This window comes from Falco peregrinus, chromosome 5 (assembly GCF_023634155.1).
Source record: "Falco peregrinus isolate bFalPer1 chromosome 5, bFalPer1.pri, whole genome shotgun sequence".
NCBI lineage: Eukaryota > Metazoa > Chordata > Aves > Falconiformes > Falconidae > Falco > Falco peregrinus.
Window position 1 is genome coordinate 60634774 of NC_073725.1, and position 24561 is coordinate 60659334.

Here is a 24561-nt window from a genome sequence, read left to right on the forward strand (position 1 = left end):
TTTTTTTTCCTGTGGAGGCTTTTTCTGAGCTTACTTTTAGATTCTGTCGTTTTCCTGGCTATTGTACAGTGCTCTGCAATTTGAGTTGGTGGATCTCAGTCCAGTGCCTCGTGGGCAAACGTCCACATCGCCAAAACCACCCTCCAGACATGCACACTGGAGACCAGGTCCTCAGCTAAATTAAAATCAATACAGATAACCGTTATCATTAGAGCAAAATCAGCTCACTTTGGCTTGGGATTTGACCTTAGCACATTATTATTACTATTATTTTTTGATGGTCTCAGCAAACTTGGACTTGCCTCTTAAATTCCTAGAGCGAAAGCTCAGGAGCAAGACAAGTTGGAGGGCAGCGGAGGGGAAATTTCTGCTGTTGCAAGTCCCTGTGTTTCTTGTTCAGGGGACAAACTGAAGTCTTTGGTACCTTTCACCAGCACTGAATTTACTAGAAGAAATGGTATCTCTCAACATATTTAACATACACAACATTATACAAGCAACCCCTTTCAGTTAGGATTTTTTTTGTTGGAAGTGTTGATGCACTTGCAACTGTGTCTTTCCTTGGTCACTCAAACTTTCTTAGTGCTACTGGAAAGATCATACTTCAGGTTTATAGAGTTATTTAAACCAGACTGTGATGTCATCACACAAATTAGCTCTCAAGAAATTCATGCTGAATGTAAGCTGAAGGTGCTGGACACGCCTGGCCACCATTCACAGTGGCTGTCAGTTCTATTTGTTTCAGGACGGAGGAAATCAATGGATGGTTTGCTTCTAAGTGTGTGTAAATATCAATTAAGTGTAACAGTGCTTTGTTTGATTTTTCACTGTGAAATATATTTTGGAGCTAGAAAGACTGTGTTATTAAAAATAATACACAATTAAAAGAGAAGCAAGTGTGCAATGCTCCTTGAGCCATTTTTTCTACCATGTTCATAATGTATTTCTTGTCTAATTTTCTTATTTTGCTTTTGTAAATGTACAAAAACTTTCTGTGCTGCAGCTTTTGTGACTATTTACTGTATCTAATCACTGTTTGATTATTGACTTTTTGATGTGGAGTGCTGGTACTACAGGACAATTAACATCCCAAAATGAAACCTACCACCTATATTTCAAAGGTCAAGGCTTGTTTCATTGCTTCATGGTGACCTCACCTTTTACCTTCACTCACATTTATTATAGCTAGAACTCAGAGCCCAGATAATGAAACTTAAATGCTTAGTTGTGGGAATTTTTATTTCAGAGACAAAAAATACCCAAGTTCCTCTGCCTTATTTAAGTATTTGTATTTGAAAACCAGGTGTTAAAACGGGTGGTGGGAGAAGGGAGAGAGATGAAGGCAGGTGAGTCCAGAGTGAAATGCTAAAAGTGCAGTTTGGAAGTTAAATTCAGACACTGCATTTGCTGTCTAGCTCCTCCTTTTTAGCAGCTGTCCATCATTGCAACTAAAGAACTGTGTCTTGCAACTACAAGGCTAAATAACAACCAGAAGTGGGCAGGAACTGACTGTGCTGAAAATTTTAAACTACATTTGTAAAGATGACTGTCCCTAGACTCTCCATCATCAATGGCAAGTGAGAGACCTTCTAGAAGGGAATGCAGAACAATTCACAGAATCATAGAATCAACAGCCCAGGCTGGAAGGGACCTTGAACAACTGCCTGGTCCAACCTTTCATAAGAAAGGGAGCCTAGATGACGTTATGTAGCACATCTTGAAAACCTCCAGTGGTGGGGACTCTACCACGTCCCTGGGGAGGTTGTTCCAGTGAATGGTTGTACTCACTGTGAAAAATTTCTTTCTTAAGAAACCACTCCTGGTGCACCTTGTACCTGTTCCCCTTGTCTTCTCCTTGTGAAGAGGTAGCCTCCATCCTCTTTGTAGACACTCTTTTAGTATTGGAATACTGTGATGAGGCCCTCCCTGAGCCTTCTCTTCTCCAGGGAGAAAAGTCCTAACCCTTCAGTTATTCCTCATCGAGCAGGTTGTCTATCCCTTTGATCACCTTCATGGTCTTTCTTTTGACCTTCTCCAGTCTCACTGTGGTTTTTTTGATTTATGGGGACCATAACTGGCCACCATGTAGTGTTTGTTAGACTCTTGTTCAAAACCTGACCTGGGAGAATCTGATCCTTTTCAGCAGTGATGAAAGGATTAGTTGACATAATATGCCTTGTCCATGTCATTTTGTAAAATTGCGGCTTTTCATAATGTTCTCATATCAATGATGGATAAAATTCTGCTTCTGCATTGCATATGTTCTGTGCTTGCATATGAAGGGCTATGCAGGACCTCTGGTTATCTCAAAGATTCAGTTTGTTGATTTATTTTTTTTTAAATAAATCCCTTGGAGAAAATAAATCAGTAACTAAAAATATGCAAAACCAAAATGATCAAGAACTAAACATATTTAGCAGAGTTAGAGCTGTTGGACTCTGATCCTCCGGCGTTCCAGAGCAGCACAGTGCCATAAGGACCCTTAATCTGAAGGAAACTCTGTAACTGCCGTTATTTTCACAGTTTATTATTCTCATTCCTAAACTGATCAACTCCCCTTTTAAAATTTACCAAGCTTTTCTTATTCTCACCTTCTCCTTCCGCTGGAAAGTTATTATAGAACTTCACTCTTCTGGCACTTAGAAACCTTTTTTCTGAATGCTAAATTAAAATAATTCCTGGCTCGCTTAAACTCCCTGTCATACTAATCTCACCTCCAGTTCCTTTCTCCCTTCCTGAAATACAAACAGCTTTATTTCAGATAAAGTCTATAGTTTATCTTTGATTATGCAGCTGGAAGATAATCATGCTAAAAATAATCATGCTATTAAGATGCATATGTTTCAGCTGTAATCTCAACTTGGGCGGCAAAAACAATGCAAAGAAGCAAATACAGACATCCATTGAGAACAGCAGGAAAATTATCTGGAAGCAGCATGTGAAGCACCCTGGAAAAATAAAGAGGAACAATAAAAACTAAGAGAGGTATTTCCAGTTCTTGAATGTATATAAATGAGATTTGGGTTTTGAGCAGCTTTCATTCAGTCAGATCTAAAGGGAAATGATCCCAATCTTCTCCTTTTCTGGTTTCAGTTATAATCTTGCAAATGAAGCTGTATTGCTGCTGTTTCCAGTCAAAGTGAGAGGACACTCATGCAGTCTGCATACTCACACTGCAGGAAATCAACATTCAAGCGGGCAAAAATACACTGTGTCAACTTGCGAGGTTTTAGTGCTCATGTGTCTGACACTGCTACTAAATCCCTACTACAGCTGGCCTGTGAAGCATGCAGATATCTAATTTCACATTACTTTTCCAGCCCAATCCTGCCAGAAATTAGATATAAAATTTTCAGAGTGTATAACAAAAAAAATATGTCCAGAGTGACTTTAGTAAACACTGGCAATAAAAGAAATGCAAACCCCATTCATTTAATTGGCTTTATCTCGTTAATTACTTTTTTTTAAAAACAGAAACAATTTCAGAAACAATTGCTTATGGCAGAGGTTTTCGACCTGTGGTCTGTGGAGACTTCACAGCCCGTAGACTATTTCTGAAGTGCCCACAGAAGATAATTAAGGAAAGTAAGTTCATTCTTTGTATGTAGCAATATATGCTTGTTAAGGCTCCTGAAGGGCTTTTGTCTTACTTGCAGTTATGTGAATGCTCCTACAGATAAAAAAAGGTTGAAAAGTACAGCTGCAGACAGTTGAGGATGAGTTACAACAAGCTATTTTGGCAGGAGAAGCTAGATGATGGTTTTTCAGATTGTGCACATAGCGTCATCCAGTCTGGTGAGCCTCTCAGTGCCTCCCATCCAACATCCACTTCGACAAGTAATGTCAGAGAGGACGCGGCGAGGAAAGCGTGACCCCTGATAGCCAGCTATAATCACAAGGAGTATCTACATCACAACATTACCGAAGGGCCGGGATGAAAGAGCAGTGTAACCAGGTCCCTTCGTAGCCTTTTCACAGGGAGTGGCTGGTTTGAGAAGACACAGGTAGGACAGGTGCTGCACCCTGGATGAAGCTACTGTACTCACACTTCTGTGCCCTCAGCATCAACAGAAACATGCAAGCTGTGATTACACAGCTGCCGTGAAGTCCTATGGAGCCTTTACAGGATCCAAACGCCAAAGGTGATCCTCAGTTTCCACAGAGTGGATGCACCTAGAAAGTTCAACAAGTTAAGCTTTTCCTCCTCAGTTTGATTATCTGATTTCATGACATTAAGGAGCTTTTTTTTTTCCCCCCCCAGAGATTTTCTTATGTGGGCAAGGCTTCCAGAGAAATGTAGGATGCTTAAAACCATCTGCTACTTGACACTGCAGAGCAATAAATATGACCTCAGCAGAGCTATTATAGTGTGGAAGGTCTAAAGTGAAGCAAGACAAGGTAGTAAGAACAGATAGAGCAGGATATATGGGACACCTCATGGGATCCTGCTTGGCTTCCAGCTGCCAGACAATAGTGGCTCCTATAGTTCCTATTTCGTATCTATGAGCTCTGTGTGGATATCTAGGAAACTCAGATAAACCCATGGAGTGGGATTCAGCTTCAAACTCTTATAGCTAGACCTATGTGAAGGTAGTGTCTCTTGGACTCCTGAGTCTACAACTGTAGAAATGTACATAATGCAAAGATACAACCAAATATCCGGTTTAACCTGACTTTCTTTCTTAGAGGGTTAAATATCAAGGGCTATATTAAATATGTGTCCCTTTCAACATCCAGCACTTTCAGCATTAGGCATTCTGGCTCATAGGCAAAGTCCTGGAAAAGATCCTGTGTCACTGAGCAGACAGCTAAGGAGATATCCACAACACTCCACTTCAGACATGGGTAGTGAAGATCTCTTCCTTTGATCTAGTTTATCTACCTTGCCTTTGTAGTCCCAAGAGAGAAATGAGCAATTTTGTAGTACAAGCACCAAACGGATTTTTGAAATCTTCTCAAGGGTGATGTGATTCATACTTTGCAAGTATCTGTTCCTTTCCACCAGGAAGTCTTGCTGACCAGATCGGAGACAGATGTTGACACTGTGGAAGTCTACATGTAGATGACTCTTCCCCTGGCAATTTTGCCTGGTCACCGTTGTTCTGTTTCATGCATGCTGAGAAATAATGGTCTTGAAAAGCTTGGGGGTGGCTTCTGCTGGGTATTACCAACCAGATTTGGTGGAGGTGCATGCCTGATACAGTCTTGGTAGCTCTCACCAAGAGGAGTTTTCAGGAAGTCTTGTTCTCTTAGTCAGGTTGTGTCCATATGACCAGCTCTGTGTCCAGAAACAATCTATGGTATATAGGGCACATGCAGTGAAAAAAGTGAGGATTTCACCTTCTGCTTTTAGCAGTCAGGCACATGCAACCAGTTCAGAATTGCATTTAAGAGTAACATTAGGAAGATCTGGAGTATGCAGTAGTAGTTAATGATGCTCTGATGTTAAGCTCCATGTATATCTGTACTAAAAAAGCTAAGTTCAGCTAAATACACATTGTACTTTGTGTATGAAAACACACCAGCAGAGCTTGAACTACGTTTTGATCCTTGTGGTCTTACACCTTCTTATGATTAAAATTGTAATTTCCCATTGGCTTTCTTTTGGGGAATTCATCCATATCAAGAATTACTGTGTGATATGACACTGTGTGATATGACACTCTTCGGTGTCTAAAATGACTTAGGCTTCTGGACATGCCTTTCCCAACGGACTTTGTGTTTGCAGAGAAGTCTCAAGAGGCCTTTGTGTACCGGTATAATCTGTAAAAACAACTGTTTAGTGTGTTCATTCTCTTTCCCTTCTTCTTGTCAATTTAGTGGCGACGCAACATGCTATAGCTCTAAGAGAAGTACGAAGTTATGGGATGGAAAGCTGTATTTTGGCTTTTGACTGTGTCAAGGTAAAAACTTACTGGCCTGTTGGGTCTAATACTGACCTTTTTTGGTCAATTTGGTTTAATTGGTAATGGGATCCGAGGTTATTCAGCTTTGTTATGAGGTGGAAAGACAGATATCAATTGCTGCTTTCTAACTTTTTTGTGTTTTGAGAAATTGTTTTTAACATGTATACTGCTGTAGATGACACAATAAATGTATTACCATTTTGTATAAGTCTGTTCTGATATAAAATTGCACCAAAGAGAATTTTTCTTTTTTGTCTGTGAAGGTACAGGGTAGCTTATTTCTTCCTGAAGCAGCAGGGTGGAGCTCTGGGGGGCTAAAAGGGTTATCTTCCTTCCTCATGGGAAAGACTTTCTGGATTCTGCTGGGCAAAGTCAATCCTGGACAAACCAGGTGTGAAATCTTTGCCATTAGTGGGCCATGCACACTCCTCCTTCATCATCATTCAGAGCAGTTACACGACAAATGCATTCAGCACACTGCATCAGTATCAAGCATGGCTGTGGTCTAATATTGCTGATACAGATGCAGGACACTCTCCATCGCAATTAATAGCCCCTGTGGCTCTGAGCTTTGATCCACAGGTCCTTTGGGGCCTGCATATTATTCCTAAGAGGCCTAACAGGAAAAGAAAGTCCGTTGGCCTCAAACAAAGGCACTGCCCGTTGGTAAAGGTGGGAAAAGATTGGTTTCTATAACATCTGATATGCTTCAAGACTTAATTTCTTTTATAGTCAAACCTCAAGAGTTTTATGATCAGGTTCATTTTCAAGAGATCAGGTACATCCACCCTACTGGAACCAAGGACTCCATGTTAGGTGACCTGTTTCTGTTTCTTCTCCCATCTTCTTCCTTAGCTTCAGCTACAGTAAGACTTTGTCTGGCCCTCATGGATCTCTGAACCCTCCACAAAGGCCACATCTTTCCACGGCTCTTCTCCCTCATCGTTTACCCACAGTACAGGGATTTGGAACCTTGACCTTTCACAGGAAAGTGGACATATATCTATTGAAACAGGGATAGAGATGTGTCAGGGAGCAGCCAGGGCCAGCTGATCCTAAGGGATGGGAGCTGGGAGACAAGGGGCATGGCATGGGCCAGTCACAGCCCCTGTGAGGAGCCAAGAAGGGCCTGGAGACAAAGAGCGGGTTCAGCCAAGAGTCCCGGCAGGCAAGTTCGTGGTGTCAGTGCCAGGCCAGGCCAGGCCATCAGCCTATGGATCTGTCCCAAATCCGTGGAGCCCTTGGTGGGGCAGGGCTGTTGCAAAGCTGGAGATCAGCATCCTACAGCATCACTGAGGCAGGGCCTGGGCTGAAACAGGGTCTTGGGCCCATGGGCAGGTTGAGAGCTGAGGGGACAGGGCAGATGTATGGATTTTAATTTTTGCTATATTTTAAATCATTGTAAATACTGTATCATAATCCATTTATATGGATTTACTAGGTGATCCGAGGCAGCCTCAGCCACTTCTTTGAGTGATAGAGGACAGGACACAGGATGTGTCTCTCCTTCCACCATGTGCAGAAGGGCTGTATCAGTCATTCCCTTACAAACCATGGTGACCAGCAAATGTAGATTAGGGACTCTGTTAAAGGCCTTATTTTTAAAAGTTACATCTAGTCTAAGTGATTTTTTTTAGGATCATTTTATACTTAAGAGGCACAGAAAGAAAAGGCATCTCCAAAAGCATTTCAGGCCACTCTAAAAGTCCTATGGTAAGTATCCACAATTCTGAAGAAACAATAGCACACTATAGCACATTTACTCCAAGAACCAGACACTGGGAAAAACTCATTTACTGGGTCTGTCAACACACTGAGAAGAGTACTGCCTCAAATCCAGCTGTATTTTCTGAAATAGAGAAATTCTCATTCAGGTACTCAAAAATTTCTTTTACATATATATATATGTATATACGTAATATATATATACGTAGAGGGATTGTGGAGGAATGAAGGCAGGTTAATTAACATTGATAAAACACAGCTGTGGGCTGGCTTCAGGGGCGGTGGGCTGGCTGATGTAGATAAGATGCAGCTGTGGCTGGTTCCTGCTAAGTAGTTAAATAGCTCTAAGGGGGGTGGAAGGGGAGCACTGGGTGAAGGGAGACCTGGAAGAAGCAGAGGGAGGAGAGAGTGTGCCCTGGGGATGTGGGAGAGACAAGGAGAAGAATGCAGCAGAGGTAAGCAGGGTGGATTGGCCCGAAGAGTATGAAGAAACAGCACAGACAGTAGATGAACTTTAGAGACTTTGTGGGGGTTTGAGAGCTGTGCTGGGGCAAGGTGTGCTAACTACTTATTGAAGTAACCTGGTATGGGGTGATAAAAACCTTGTTGCAGCTTGATAGTGCTGTGACAGATATATATATCATGTAATTTCTCCCTATCTCTAGTATAAGTTTATTTTAAAGCACTCTTTAACCCTATGTTGTCAAAACAAATTAGGTTTCTGACTTTACCAAAGGACTGTGTCTGGCAACCTCTAGCTAGCAGAGCACAGCCATCAAACTGTATCTGGCAGTTTCTGTCACATGTTTCAGCAGCTGAGCTATCGGTGACCACTGGATTTCCAAAAAATGTTGGACCCATGTGCTTCATGATTTAGTCACTTATCCATCATTGGACTAAGCTCCCCTAAAGTCTGTTTGTAATCCTGGATGTGGATTCAGTCAGCTTTGCCTGCTCAACATGACTTGAGATGGAGTGTGTTAGGGAGGAGTTATTTTTGCACAGCAGTTTAGGAGAGGACAAGAAAGTCATAAGGTGCTTGTGATGCAACTGCACAGGTAGCCTGAATACACAGAAATCAAGCTGTAATGCTTCTTTAATGTGCTTTAGTGTAGGGTGGGGTTTGTCTCGCGAAGTAGGACCAAGGGAATAGGAAGGCACGTGCACACAGAGTAGGTGCCCAAGCTTTCGTTACAGTTAATAGGCACCAAAAGCAGGAACTGGCTGCTTAAATGCAAGTAGCTAGTGTGATTCTGGGAGCTGTGTGGTGTCCTGCCTAGCCTCCAGCTGCTCTTCCAGAAAATGTGTCCAAAAATCTGATCATATCTTGAGGACAGCACAGATGTCTTGGATTTCCCGAGATATCTCAAATGGCTTTTGGTAGTTATGTTCATGCAACAGAATCTAACTCCAGATCAATAACCAGTGATGTCTAGCCAGTTCAACAGCTGGCCAAAAGCAGGTGCTTACTTTAGGGAGAGCTGAGTGAGTGGCTCATGGATTTCACTGACCGGATTGCTAATACTGCCACCAGCTTAGACATCCGAACCATACACAGGCTGCCACACAGATGCCTAAATTTAGCTCATATCATTTAAATTTAGGATATGACCTAAATTGAGGTCATATCCTGGGAGCTGAACACCACGTTTGCTTTGCAGAAACAGTACGACAGTGGATATTTCTCATCACCACATTTCAGTTTTCCTCTGTCATGCCATGTGTACTTTTAAACTGACTAATTATTTCATCATTTACTTTGAGATGCACTGAAACATTTTGTGGTTTTCAGGCCTTTGTTTTTTTTCCAGTAGCTTCTACCATCCCCCTGTACTGCTCTGAAAATCCAGGTCTAGGCGGGTTAGACAACCTTGGGGAAGCTCAGCATTGGCAAAGTGGGTAAAGCTGCTTGCTGGAAGGATTACTTTGAAACTGGAGCCCACACAATCAAGCTTTCTGAAAAAAATGCTGACACTGTAAGGGTTAAAAATGTACCCTTGGTGAGAAATTTCATTTGTAACAACCTGTCTTAGTTGCAACACCAAGAAAAGGAGCTGGAACAGTTGTTTCTGATCTTTCCAGGTTTTCATGTAGTCTGTAAATGGATTTTAAAAATAATACTTGAAGAGCTAAACTGTGTAAAAGATGGCAGGGGATGAGAGAAAGAGCAAGCGGCTTTTCCTAGCTGATATAACTTAATGATATCGCAGCTGTCATCTGATCATCATCCCAATCTCATTCATGAGAGGGAGTATCCGCAGCTCACATGGGGCGCCCTGGCTGTGAGTGGGGGGCAATGTCTGGGGGCGCTGCCCGGGCTTCTGCTCTCCCCCCCGCCCCCGGCCGGGCCAGCACACAGGGTACCCCACGAGATGGCAGTGCCTCCACGCAGACCGCACAGCGCTTCCACGCAGCCTGCAGGAACCCTTGGCTGCCTTCACAATATATCCCTGAAGTGTTCCCTGCTCCTACGCGTGCCAGTGTCCTCAGATATGCCATCCAGCAGGGATCAGCAGCCTCTTCACAGCCCAAACATGAAACTTTTGCACCCTCCAGGATTACTAACTTCATCATCAGGTTGTCCCAAAGTGTGCCCTTTATAAAAATTATGTAAATAGTGGCTATATATATATGCACAATATCTTCCTATAGCCCTTGTTTCCAGCTTACGGCTTACACATCCTGATCCAAAATTTTTGGAAAGTAAAAGGCTTGGCAATGTCAGCAGCACTGGGAGGGATGCAGGGACAGTTTAGACAGAGGACAGGTAGAGCAGGTGGTCGTTGTATGGCTGAGGTTGCTGGAGAACATTTGAGGCACTGGATGGATCTCTGCGAGATGAGTTGTGAGGGCAACTGGAAAGAGCTTGAGGCAAAAGAGGTTATCTGAGGAGTTAATGCAAGCTGAATGCACATGGTGGTGGTATATGGGTACGGACTAGCTGGTAGGGTCTAGTAGGAATGGTGGGGTTGCTCAAGCTTCTGAATTTTTATGAAGAGGTTGAGCACTGAATGGCTGATGGAAAAATCCTTCATGGTGCACTGGGACCTGTCGCTTTTCTTTGCCATTGTTTTCTTACTCTGGTTCCTTGGTCCAGTAAAGACTTTTCCTAGTAATAAATGGTGTATCATGAGATAGTTGGCCTTAAAGTCACATGCAGGCCATCCTGGCAGCCCAGCTGGGAAGCAGGATTGCTGTGTGACACAAGATGGCTGATACATGCACCAAATAAATGATGAAGCTAGGTGGGAGAAAAAGTAAAGGGGAAATTGTTAGGGAGACTTCTTCTCCCAGTACATAAAGCCTTAGCCCAGGTTTGGGGTGTTTTGTTTTGGTGGGTTTTTTGGGTTTTTTTTTTCAGAAGAAATGTTCCCAGGTCAGCTAAAAGCAGAAACGTAATTCACTCTAACTTTGTTCCTCCCCAAAGGCAGATGAAGAGATGTGGGTCAATCTCTTTTTCTAGAGAACTCAGTAATGTTTACCACAACTATTTCCTCAATAAAATATTCAGAAGTAGTCAGATACCTGAAGTAATGGTCTTCTCTCAGAAATGGATAGAAGCAGGGCACTGCAGGCATGTCTTAGTGACAGTGTCTTTGATGGGGAGTGGGGCATTAACTCGGGCTGCAGGATCATGTAATATTTATCTTTTCTTGGATGGAAATGTCAAAACTGTACATATTAATTGGCTTCAAAACTATATCCATACTAAACACAATTATAAGATGGTCCTTTTTTATAAAGTCTCAAAAGAAGTATCCAAAGTGACATAATTAAAATTTACAGACTCACAACAGCTGTAATTATCACTCACATTTTATAGATATACATCATACAAATGTGTTCACATCACTATGCTAGGCAACAAATTCAACACAAGAGCAAAGGTCATTTCTACAGGAAAAATTATAAGGAGGTCAGAATAGACAAAGTAATGCCTTATAGAGGGCATCTAATTCATTGGGACAGATGGTTAAATGCCTAATTAATAAAGGACTAATCTGAATCGTATAGAAATCTGGACAATTAGTCTCTGCTCTAGTAATGGAACTAGAGATGAAGCACCTAAAATCAACAAAGAGGTTTCTGTGAACTGTCTCCTTACCTAAATTAACCAAGAGCAGAGTAAAATGAGGGGCTGGAGCCCTAGTTTTTGAAGCCAAACTCAAACTGCAGTTCACAGAAAGCCAACATGTACTTCAGTGGCCACAGTCTCTAGCAGCGCTTTCAAGCCTGAATGCTGGTTGTCCTGGGAATGGTCCTATCTTGAAAGGAACCGTAGCTATGTCTAGTGTACCTTGCGTGCCCTGTCTATACTTTTGGAGGGTTTGAGGTAAGAGTCCAGCTCGGTCCTGAATAAAGAAGGCAGCCACCCAAAGAAGCAATGCAAGCACAACATCGGTTCACTCTGGTTTACTAGACCATACTTTGCGTCACTAGACCACCCTGCTGTGTTGGTAATTCTGACCCCAGGAACATCACTGAGTAGTGTGATAATGAGCTGAGAGAAGATGGGCAGGACTGAGACAATCACAGCAGGTTAGTCCTCAAAGGGAAGTCTCCAAAAAAGCACAATTTAATTGTGTATTTTGATGGATCCAGCCAGTCTTCAAGATTAGGGTGGCAGAAGGTCTATTCCAGCTAGGCAAGGGCCAGCATCTGGGCACTGAGATAAATTATTTTTTATTTCAATTAAAAACTTGAATTTTGAGTAATTTAGAATAAAATAAATTCTGAGCTCAAGGTAGCCAGGCTGGCACACTGTATTGGGTTTGCTCTAATTTCTTCCTCCATATGCACATAATCTGCCTAATGTTCAGCTACTCCATGTTTTTCCACAGGGAAGAGAAGGTTTGTGGTCCTCTGGCCTAATTTAATCTCTCTGTTCAACAGGCATGGAAGAAAAAAATCCTAGCAGATAATGTAATTTGTTCTCTTCTTGTGTCACCCTTGAGACACCTTGAGATTCCTGTTGAAGGAGGTTGCTGCTCCATAGGTAGGTGCTTAGCAAGTTTCTGTGTGTAATTCCCACCAAACTGGCTCATGTTTTCTCAAAACAGGTAGTAAAATGACACCAATCACTATAGAAAAGTAATGGTATCGCCACTGTTTCAAATGAAGATTAGGAATAATGCTCTTGAAAATTGGAAATTTTGGGAAACACAAACATGCTGGGCCCGGAGAAGTTAATGTAGTTCCTCTCTTTTGGGTGCTAACCTGTTGATCCACACTAGCTTAGAGTCTGGCTTTTTACCACAAAATAAATGGATTTTATATGCTTAAGGGGAGAGAGAGACAGGGTTGTGACACTGATCTGGACCTGGTGAGAATAGCAGCTCAGACAAGAAATTCACAGAAAGCTCTTGACACCATGGAAAGCTGTAAAGGATCCAAGTTGCCCATCTTTTAGGTAGTATGTTACAATGTCACAACAACTCCTCCTGCTAGAAAGTCTCAGACAGAAGTTACACCATTCTGGCACACAGATATTTTCCTTTTTGGACTAAGTTTTTCAAGCAGTGACAACTGGGTGACATAGTTGACTGGGCTGTTTTCTCTGGACAAAGTCCCATGTTTGTGTGTGAAGTTCAGGTATTCTTGATACTGCCATCTGCACAGCTGTTTCTTCAGTTCACTTTGAACCTATGGAAAAGGAATTTAAAAACAAAGAATCAGAAAATGAAGTCCTGGTGGACATTGAAGGTAATATTTGCCAAAATGTCTGCCTGACTACTTTGCCCAGATGCACAAAGGCACCCAAATCAGTCAGGATTAAGACTTAACACATTTTTAGAACTTAAACTATGACCCTATTCACTTTTGAAAACAAATAGGCTTAATTTCCAAAATTCAGAGGGTGAGTAGCTTTTGACTGCAGTTTCTTTGTTTATAGTTGTAGGTCTGCTTCATAAATACTTTTATTTTTCCATATAACTTCTATTTTTTCCTCATACTGAATCTTTTGTGCATCCTGGCTATGCCCATGTATGGGTCCCCCTCCAGGCTGTCAATTTATCCAGATTGAAATCCCTCTTAAAGATCCCTTACTGACTCTGAAGGATGCTGAATCAACCACAATACATATTACACTTGAAAGAAATCTCAGGGATGCTCAAAAGCATAGGAAAACTGACTTTTACCACCTGACAAACAACTGACCCATAGGTTGACCAACCTGAAGGTCCATGGCTTGCTGTTGACATTACCAAGACTGCAATGAGGGGGCAGGGGGGGAGGTATGTCCTGCTGCCCTCCACTGAGCAGCTCACACTCAAAGCTGCAGCAGAAGGAGCACAAGCAGCTGCAGGAGACATCCAGTCCTTGTGACCATTCACACAAGCAGCCTGCTCCTGTGAATTAATTGTTTGCCATGCCCTGTTACCACTGCTCATGTTCAACTTCATTTCTATTTGCTTCTCCTGCAAGGGGGGTGGCCCTGCTGAATGTCCAACAAAGTGACTTACAAACCCCATCCTAAACTGAGAAGATGGGTCAAATGCTGATAACACAGCTGCCAGCTTCTGACTGTCATTAGTGCTGAAAATCCTATGATTGTCACAGCTGTAGCACCATTAGCACAAACACACTCCAAATTAAATGCAGAACTAAACTATTAAGTGAAACTGTGAATTGTTATAGGGGACATATGTAAGGAAAAATGTGATTTAAGTACCTTGAGCTTAGGAACTAATCTAGTAATTCTGTTACATAACCCTCTGTTAGGTATGGTCTTGACATACAGAAAAGAGGGTGGGACATGCAGAAGTACATCTTGGATGTCAGGGCTCCCTTGAAGTCACTGGCAGTATTTGTCATTGAGATGGCCCCTGTCCTGCCTTTATTCTCCCTGTTCACCACACAGAACATACTCTGTCCTCTGAAGCTTTCAAGACTCTAAAAATTAAAAGAGGGGCTTCCCCCACCAACCCAGTACTCCAGTAGCATCCCAGTAAGCTCAAGGCCCTTCAGCACTCCTGCATACAACACCCGCCTTCAGTTTAAGCCCATACCACCCTGCTTGGCTGCAGTAGTCTCTCACATTGTTGCAGATACTTTAAACCAAAGAAATACACACAGAGAGAAAATACTAATTAATTTTTTTATGATTGTAGGAAGCTGTAACAAATGCACTGCCAAGCTGTAATGAGTGGCCAACATTCCAGAAGCAGTTATCCCTAAGCAGCATGGATGCAAGCCAACCCACACCACTTAATCCTAGGGCCAGAGATCACTCTCTGCCTGTCCTTTTTTAACACCTAGTAGGTCTGGGTGTTGTGTGGTCCAATACACAAGCTATTCAAATGCTGTTGGCAAGGAGTCTATGTAGACAGAAGGCAGGTGGGGAGTAGAGCATTCTGTATTTACAGTAATCTTGAAGGTACTCTCTCTGAACAGCACTAGAACAGCCATTATAAATTGCTTTCCTAAACAGCAAACATATTTTAGGCGTTATTCATCCTTAGGTAGGATTAATTTCAATTAGCTATCCCTATGAGAGGTGTCCAGCCTAAGCTAGTAGGGAAACTGAGGCACTATTAGTGGGTCACTCTTCTCATTCAACCTACACACTTTTCTGAGGATGTGTTCCACGTTTTCTCTTGGCTTTTGATTCATTTTGCTTTTGGGGGGAAAGTGCAAGCAAATTTTTTTAGGTTTTATAATGATTGGTTTTCTAAAATGTACTGCAGGGAATTTATCCGAGAACCAGGAGAGAAAACCTTTGATCAAAACTACTGAAAATGCACAGGCTACCCAAGGAAAGGAAAAGTCACTAAGAGAAAATAAACCTAGAGAAAGGAAGGAGTGTTACAAGCTTTCCATTGAGATACCATCATGATAGCTATCAGACATAAAGCAGAAAAAGTCCCCGTCAGGAAAGTCACCAACTGTTTGTAAAGGGTCATTGCTTCAAAGCTTATTTTGTGTCCTTCTGTCAGAACTGTAGGAATACAAATAAAGTCAACAAAGGTACCAGGGGAAAAAAAAGATATGGGTATTTCATGCTTTCAGGAGCAGATCAAAGCACAGTTCTGTTCTGGAAATGGGGGGGGAGATGCAAAACAAGAAAGGCCCATGAGTTTAAAAGGTTTTGATAATCTAACGTACTTGCTACTCACCTCTGCATTTGAGAAGCAATATAGAAGAGCGACAACAAAACCCTAGGAGAGGTAGGGCAGGGGAAAAAAGCCAATCATCAGGATTTATAGCACAGAATCAGAGAAAGAAATCAGGTTTCATTCAAAATTTAAGTAAAACAGTAAAAAATACCTTTTTTTGGTTTTTATTGTTCCATTGGAATTCAGGTGATGTGGCACTATTTATTGGGTTTTCATAATAGTATTAAATTCCTTAATGGACTGGCAACACTGTATGTACATTATTGCTCTTGTGTGGAGACACTAAGGACTAACTTACTGTTTACTGTATCCTACAAACAAGTTCTCCCTCAAATGAGGTAGTAGGAACCTCTGCCTTGTTCTAGTCTATACTTACAGTAGTGAATAAAGTGGGTGAGGACCTGCTCTTGGTTTGCATCTTTGGTGCTAAGCTATATTCTTTCATTCACAAGAGGTTGGTTGGGTTCAGCCAACAACCTATTGGGAAAAGTCTTGGGTTCACGTTCACCCAGAACTGCAGTCGGGCACTGCCTGGGGCAGCGGGAGCCAAGCCGTGTCACAGGCTGTGTTAACACCGGCAAGCGCTGCACAGGGTTACACTACATGTGTAGTGATAGTAAACTGGGCAAGGCGCAGCCCTGGATACTGGCCTTTGCTTCTCTGTGTCGTTAAAATGTCAGCACGGCCCATGACACAGCTCTGGCTTGGGCCAGCAAGTATTTTCCCTAACAGTCTGGCCATAGCTGAGAGGTAAGTATGGAAGAGGGATGATTTTTCAATATGCATCAATGTGGACAAACTATTTGGGGGTAGAGGGGGAAAAGGGAATTAAAAAGACCTCAGCTATTTATTACAAAATGTACCATGCCCAGGCCCTGGCTCTCTTACATCCAAGACACTGTTCTGAACAGTGGTATAGCAAAATAAACAAACAAACAAAAAAAACACACAAAAAAAAGGTATCAATGTGGTGGATTCACTACTGCTAAAAGGATAAGGGTAGAACAGGTTGTTACATATTATCCTTATTTTTTCCTTCCTCTTATCACCTTTACTATATGTGGCATTAGTTTCAATCAGTTCACCTTAGTCCATAGACTGGTCTTCAGGGCACTCTGTCATTATTATTCAATAAAGGTAGATATTGTATTGTTTCTGTGATTATTAATATGAAGTCTGACTCAGAACTCTAAAGCAGTGTGATATTTCAAATAATAAGATAAGGGAACAAACAAGAAAAAGAGTTTGCAAAGGAATAAGATGGAATGTGTGTGTTGAATTTAGACGCATTATTAATACTACTCTAATAATCAACCTAAAAATGTAAAACTCCTGAGAGTCTGGTATTTTCAGACCAAACCTCTTAGGACTGATAAACATTTTGTCCATCTTACCTGGAAAGAACCCAAGCCCAGCTCAATATAAAGGCGAGCTTCCAGGCCGGTGCTTTCTGGGAAAAATGCAAATACGATGTAGTGCACTCCAAAGAGGGGAATTAAGAGTAATGTGGATTTAGCAAGTCTCCTGGCAAACCAAGAATTGAAGAACAATGCACTGTTAGAAACAGGGAATTATTGACAGCAATTATATGTTGGAACAAATGTTGATACAGAAGAAAGCTCCATAATGGAAACTACTACATCCAGCAAAGTTATGGAAAAATTATTTTCTGCCACTCCCACCATTGACACCTGGTGAACAAAGCTGAACAAAGCAGCATGCAAGCTTTCTGGATTGAACTTTAAAGGTTCTTCTCCATACTATACATGCAAAACCAGAGGCACCACACTAAGTACTCTGATCTGCTCTCCTGAGACTAAACTCCAGCAGGTGTAGGTAACCTGTGCCATAACCGACAGCCGTATCTTATGATGAGTTAAATAGCTCACTAGAGTTCTCTGACTGCAGAGATGAGATCCCCATTGATTGCCAAGGGGATCATACACAGGAAGGTCTAGGTTCAGTCATCAGAACATCAGCATCATGTTACTGCTACGAATTTTAAGGAAATTATCTGCAACTTTCTCTTGTGGCCATTTGTGTGGAAACGACTGGAAGCAAGATGGATGGATTACCTGACATTTAGCGTTTATGCTTTCAAGCTGAGTCCTTTCAGAGTTGTAACACTTTATATTTTACTTTTCTCATTGTTCCCAGCACATCCACCCCACCCTTCTTCCCCTGAAGAAAAAGAGAGATCTGATATTTGGGATGAAAAGGCAAGTTTACGTTGTTATTTCTTCTGGGGATTTCTCTTTCTATTAGTAAGGAGTAGAACATTCTGTGCTGCTGCCCATAGAACATTTCTTAGAGCAGCTAGAATGGGTCAGTATCAAGGGACCCAGAAATACTCACACAAAGTGGCTTGAATGGCTCCCTCCTCCCTCTTGAGATTTCAATTTATGGACTAGAATTCTGATCACATTAATAAAGATAATAAAATTAATCTGAAAAGACAAGACAAAACCTGTAAACTTACTACAAATCAGGACATATCTTCAGTTGATACTAATTAACTAAAAATCCCCAGGCATAGGAATTGCACCGCTATAAACTGGTGCAGATCTGCTCTCAAATCAAATCAATGGCATTAGAAACAGTATTCATTTTCCCCACCAATATGTAGCTATAAATAAAGATATGCTGAAAGTAATGTTCCATTAATATAGACCTACCTATCTCAATATTGGGTTACATCTGATATTAACCCCTTGTACTTGTTGTCAGGACCTAAGCAGATCTTATAGAGCCCCAACAGTCCTCCCTGTTCCCTTCGTTGTTTGTAACAGAAATTATAACAGATACAGACCTAAATAACATACTCTTTCCTCCCTGAGTTTAGATGGAATAAATGTGTGCTGGGTGTGGGTGTGTATGGTTGTCTTAAGGTTACATCCAAAGAACTCATTTTAAAAATATACTAGATAAAATTATGTATTTGTGTTTCTTGTATTAAATCAGTTTCCTGTTATCTAAGAATCTTGCCAATATGGATTGCTTTTCTTCAGAAATTACTTTAAAAGACACAGACATGACTGTAGTATGTGGAATGCAGGTGTCAAGATGATTCCATTATGTCTAGCATGATTCTAGAAAATATAGGATTTACTTTTTAGGTTGTGATTTATGGTGGGGTTTTTTGGGGAAAACCCAACAAAAACAACAACAACAAAACCACATGCTATACAATAAAGTCCCGCTATTTGAAATTCCATACCATAGCATGTGCTATTGCTTTTCTACCAGCTTACTGAAAGGAGATGCTAACTTAGCTTTCCCATTTCAAAAGAAACTCAAGACAAAATGAAAAAACATACTAATACAGTCAGCAGGATGGGGCCTTTGATGATCCATAGCACCACTCCATGTTCATCATCGTCCCAACATCTGAAACAACAAGGAAAGCAGTCATGTTATCTGTCCCATGTGAGATTTCCACAACACATGACAGTTCTGTCACAGAATAGGAAAGTGATGGACACTAAGTTTTTAATCACTATGCCAAAGCCCCTGCCAGTACTGGTATCCTGATAACTCTCTAAAAGTCCCTGTGCAGCCTGATCTAAAGGGAGTTTATTCAGTAAGAGGCAAGGGTTGGAGAACCAAAGCAAAGTCAAGGAACGCACATTTGTATTTTCAGGCATCTTTCTTATCAGCCTTTTTTCCTCCCTGTTGAAAAAGTTACTGTTTTACAGAGTACAGATTGGAGACTAAGCCACTGTGCACCCACGAATGTATTGACTTTGGGGTCTTGAGGAAATAGGCAAGAAAAATCCAGAGTCCTAGTAAAGGTGCCCTGAAAGGACAGAGCAGAATGGGCATTTAGTCTCTGTTTTGAAACTATTCATGTATTTAACATCAATAACAATGCAATTTAACTCCCTCCAGCCAAGTGCCATACCTGCTAGGTTATATTGTGCTCCCTCTTCCTGTATCTTCCCTTCCAGTTCTGTGACACTGAATATTTGGCTGCGTAACAAGAAACCTTACGGATGGTAGCTTATCTCAGCATGTCTGCACGTAAGGTATCTTTGCAAAGTGAGTTCAGACCAGCTGTGTCTGAAGAACTTGGGTTTCCCATTTACTAGGTGATTAGGTAAAAGATGAGTGGTTCTGGTAGTATAGGGGTTTTATACATCTAATATTATAAGACCAAGCAAATGAATGGAGGATCTGCAATGAAATTCCTCTGACTGTAGATGTCTTCATTGGACCTGTTCAGCTGTTTTTCCTTTGCAGTCAAAGAAGATCAATACAACAGGACAAAATTCAACTCATCCAAAATACTTCAGAGAAGTAAACTGAGCAGGTCAGTGCTTTGCTGGAAGAGTACCCGAAGTTCAGCCACTTTTCAGCCCCCTCTAAGCCTGTGAGAGCTTGTCGGAGCTTTTGTTCCTGCTCTCCACCTCCCTCTGAACTATGTAACTGGAGTATCTTGTGCCATATTCTTCTGCTACAGATCCAACAGATGAACCCAGCAATTCTTTGGAAAAAATGCCGTGGGAAAGAAGGAAAAATGAAATCTTCCTTGCACCTCTCCTGGCTACAAAAAGGAAGCATGTGGTGTGGAAATATAAACCACTTCCACTTATGAAACATTACAGTAGAGAACTTCTACAGATGTTCTCCAGTAATATTAAGAAAGGAAAACAGGATGTGTCAAGTGTAGTGGACCATAGAACTTACTGCTTCTACATCATTAATCCGAGTCCTGAGGTGTAAAATAATATCTTTTTGAATTGACCATTGATGTGAAATGACCTGAAGGCCTTCAGGGTATGTTTTAGTAAACAGTCAGCTGCTTTGTGCCTGGCTGTCATATAAAAGATAGAAATAATAAAAAAACCCCACCACCAAAACAAACCAACAAAGAACTGAATGGAAATGAAAGAAGAAACTGCTTATCAGGACATAATGTGGTTGTTTTGGGAAGTACTTATTTGAAGAGATTAGGGTTAGCAATTTATGGCTGATTTTTAACAGAAGCAGAAACTTTCTTAAAACATAATTATTTCAAGGACTAGGAATTAGGAAACGAAATGATAGTTCAGTATTCACTATGATGTTTCCAGGTTTTATTACTCCATATATGCACATCAAAACCAGAAGGACTGAAATTATTTTCTCACTTACTTGCCTATGAAGTGTAAAGATTAGAGGCACAACTTTGGAACAGTTTCTTCTGCCTGTTTTTTATATATACTCTTTCCCCACCAGAAAATCAAAATACAATACAAAATAGGATATCCTTGACTTCCTTATTCAAGCTTTAACTTACCCAGTATTTTGTTGATGGATTCTTGTGAGGACCCAAGCAAACATCACAGCAGTGGGAGCTCCTGGACAAATCAACATGGGACATAATATAACTGTTTTGAATACAATGTCCCATGGAAACTTTATTTCATGAAGTTTCACAGTGCAGCAGATTGGATATACATTAAAGGTCAAACAGTGGGTCAGGCAATTTTAAATAACATTACAACAGAACTGAACTTGCAGTTCAGGGAAAGAAAAAAACCAACCAAACAAAAAAGCAGGAGAATGATATCAAAACGAAGGCAAATAGGGGATGCTGTGAAACCATGATGTCAAAAATAGCAGCTGATTACTTGAAGGTTTGGCCATGAATTACAGGCATTTGTGAAGCTGGAAGAATCACTTATTTAGCTAGAGCTCTTTTATCTTGTGAATTGCAAGCATGCAACTCTTTGTACATTAGCTGGAAGAGTTCACAGTTTTGTCCGGAGGACCCTCTATTAATCATTCTAGACCCATCAGCCTGTGAGCATTCCATGAGAATTTAGCTAAATCCAGGATCTGGTGATTTCTAGCCTCACTTTATCACTGCTTACCCTTCTACATTTATGACTGAAGAGCTATTAGCTTTTTTTTTTTCTCTCTCCTCTTTTTTTTTTTTTTTTTTTTTTTAACAGGCCTATAAAATAGCAGTTGCTTCTGGTCTTCTCCTGTGGAATTGAATTCCCAAGGACTAAGTGACTTTCAAAGCTGCCACAAAAGGGACTCCAGTTTGAAGCGGGTGACATTTTCACTGATAAATCTATAGAAATATAGGTTATATCTTTCTAAGTATCATTTGAGATCTGTAGGAAAGGCCCAGAAGTTGTCCTTCCTAATTTTATACTTTTCTTCAAGGCCTTTAAGCTGGGACCACATTCAGTTCAAGTTACCTTTCTAATTAAGGAAGAGAAATATTTACATCCTTATCACCCAAAAGCTGAGTTGCCCCTGAGATGTAATAATCCTTATCTCCTTCTATAATCAATGGAAAATGAGAGACATTATTAATTGAGATGTTTCCTTTGTTATCTCAAGTTAGCTGTGATTAGTCAAGGTCTAAGCATCTAATTTCAGGCAATCATAATTAAAATAGCTCAAAAATTTGAAATAAATAAAAAAAAAGTCTGATAATCTGAAGATTAAGGATAAATATTTATTTCAGAAGAATTTGGATTCCATTTCTAATCCAAAAATCTCAAAGTCACCACTGAATTTGAGTGCCTCTACTTTAGAAAGCCAAGGTGAAGTGAGGTACAAGAACATCTGATCAGTGAAAGAAATGTAATGTATTATATGCATATATTTTGACCATCAGAGACAATATCAGTTTCTGCAGAAACTTAAAAGCTAAAAACTTAAAGCCAAGAGGTCTCTGAAAAAAACCCAAAATAAAGTATCATTTGATTACTAGGCCTGAACTCACATGGTTTAAGATTAATCTATCTAATTCTGCTTACTCAAAGCAAAATGTCAACTTGAAGTTACTCATTGAAATGTTTTTCGTCAGTGGAGAAAGGCAACATATTTCCAGGGTGTTACACAGCCACATTACTCATCTTGTTGGGAACTGGACTAATCACCACCACAGCATGCATGCCTCAACTGACTGCAGGAGAAACCTGGAGAGATCATTTGGATTAGATGGTTAACATTAAAATTACTGTAGTTGCAAGAAATTACAGCCAATGATAAAGATGAGTGCTGCAGTCTTTTGAGCAGGCATATCGTAGTGCTTCTAGTAACACATCCATCCTATCCCCTCCTTCAGATATTTGAAGGGTATAAGTATCTAACAAGGTAAGAAGAAAGACAGTACAATAGTATGGTTTTGGTGTAGTAGTACTAGATGAAGAGCCAACTTCTATCAGAAAGGTGGCACCTTTGATAGGCACCTTCTTACCTCAGAACAAATATTTTATCTAGTTCTGAAAGTAGATGACAATACTAAATAGCACAAAGCAGAAAAGAGTACTAACCCCAGCCAGTAAATATGAACCAGCATACATACTGCTTGTCCGAAACAAAGGTCAGCAGAAGCAATGTTTGCAGGTATATCCCTTCTATAAGAAGCCAGAAGAAATTGGCTAAAATGCTAAACTGGAAGAATGCCACAGCAGCTTTACAAGCAACCTGGAAGTGCAGAGCAAGAAAAAAAAACACCAACCTATTAGATCTGTTCACCATTGTGTCTGGATTTTCTACAAGTAAGGACAAAATTCAAAGTTACCACACAAGAGTGAAGAAATCATTACAAGATTATAGTACGTTTGGGATTCTATAGTTTCAATGGACTTCACTTTAGGTTTTTTGGAAGGGAACCACTGGCCCTTTCTTATAGATTAATTTCGTTACTGATAGAAATTGTTACAGCTTCATTAGAGTCAACAGACCTGCACCTTACATATCAAGACTGAGTGTAGCCATAGCACTTGGTCTTTGGGTTTGTGTAGTATTATTTGTTTTAAGATTTCACTTCTAGCAAAGTAAAGAGAAATAGGCTTAAGAAATCTCCATGTTCTTTTCAGGTAAAGAATTAAATGTCAAATCAAGGATGAGAGAGAGGCGAAATTTAGTACCGTTGACATTAGGCAGTGGTCCATAGTTTCATCTGCAAACAAAACAGCATCTTTGGTGAAAACAGCAATTGCTTTCAAGATAAAGGAGACAAACAGGTGCATATGGATGTAATTCCGTGTACAGTGGAATTTTCTGACATGGAAAGAGAAAATAAGAATTATTCTTCGGGAGAAATTTCCCACGGTCTTATCAAAACTGAAACAGGAATACACATGACTGCAAACACCTTCCAGAGAAAATAAATGATCTTTCACTATTTGAGAGGGAGCTAGACATAGGGGAGCAGAGCAGTTATTATCTGTTTAAGCTAATAAAAGTGCTAGTATAATTGTCCTTGAATCACCACACATTTAAAGGAGATGCCAGAAGAAGAGAGTAACTCTGGGACTCTTGAACTACATTACAACAATGCCTTTTAATTATTCAAAATATTATTTTTTTTTTGTTGAAGAAGCTTGCAACAGGCTCTTCAACCCTTTTCTGGCCAGAGAAGAGTACTGAATGGGTGTCAGCTGTGTGTTGTGGGATGGCTGAGAGGGATGTAGTTGTCTTTAGTCTAATGCATTAGTCTAATGAGGAGCACCTGAGAGCACTGGGGGGGGTCAGCCTAGGGAAAAGAAGGCTCAGGGGAGACCTTCTCACTCTCTGCAGCTGCCTGAAAGGGGGTGTAGGACAAGAGGAAACAGCCTCAAGTTGCACCAGGTCAGGTTTAGATTGGATATTAGGAAAAAATTCTTCACTGAAAGGATGGGTAAGTACTGGAACAGGCTGCCCAGGGATGTGGTGGAGTCACCATCCCCAGAGGCGTTCGAAAGACATGTAGATGTGGCACTTAGGGCCATGGTTCAGCAGTGGATTTGGCAGCATTAGGTTAATGGTTGGGGTTGATCTTAATGGTCTTTCCAACCTAAATGATTCTGATTCTATTTCCCTAG

At 40.8% G+C, this 24561-nt stretch overlaps 1 protein-coding gene across 1 annotated transcript in view; it reads right to left on the reverse strand.

The window, feature by feature from the left end:
- Positions 1-11431: 11431 nt before the first annotated feature.
- LOC101924295 (vasoactive intestinal polypeptide receptor-like) overlaps positions 11432-24561 on the reverse strand; it is a 31974-nt gene continuing 18844 nt past the window's right edge. Inside the window, exons 7-14 of the mRNA XM_027791778.2 lie at positions 23626-23758; positions 23026-23179; positions 21027-21087; positions 19066-19135; positions 18104-18195; positions 17143-17272; positions 15749-15790; positions 11432-13274 (exon numbers count right to left, since the gene is read on the reverse strand). Of these exons, the coding sequence (XP_027647579.2) occupies positions 13086-13274; positions 15749-15790; positions 17143-17272; positions 18104-18195; positions 19066-19135; positions 21027-21087; positions 23026-23179; positions 23626-23758 (871 nt within the window). The 3' untranslated portion in view covers positions 11432-13085. The remainder of the gene's footprint in view (positions 13275-15748; positions 15791-17142; positions 17273-18103; positions 18196-19065; positions 19136-21026; positions 21088-23025; positions 23180-23625; positions 23759-24561) is intronic.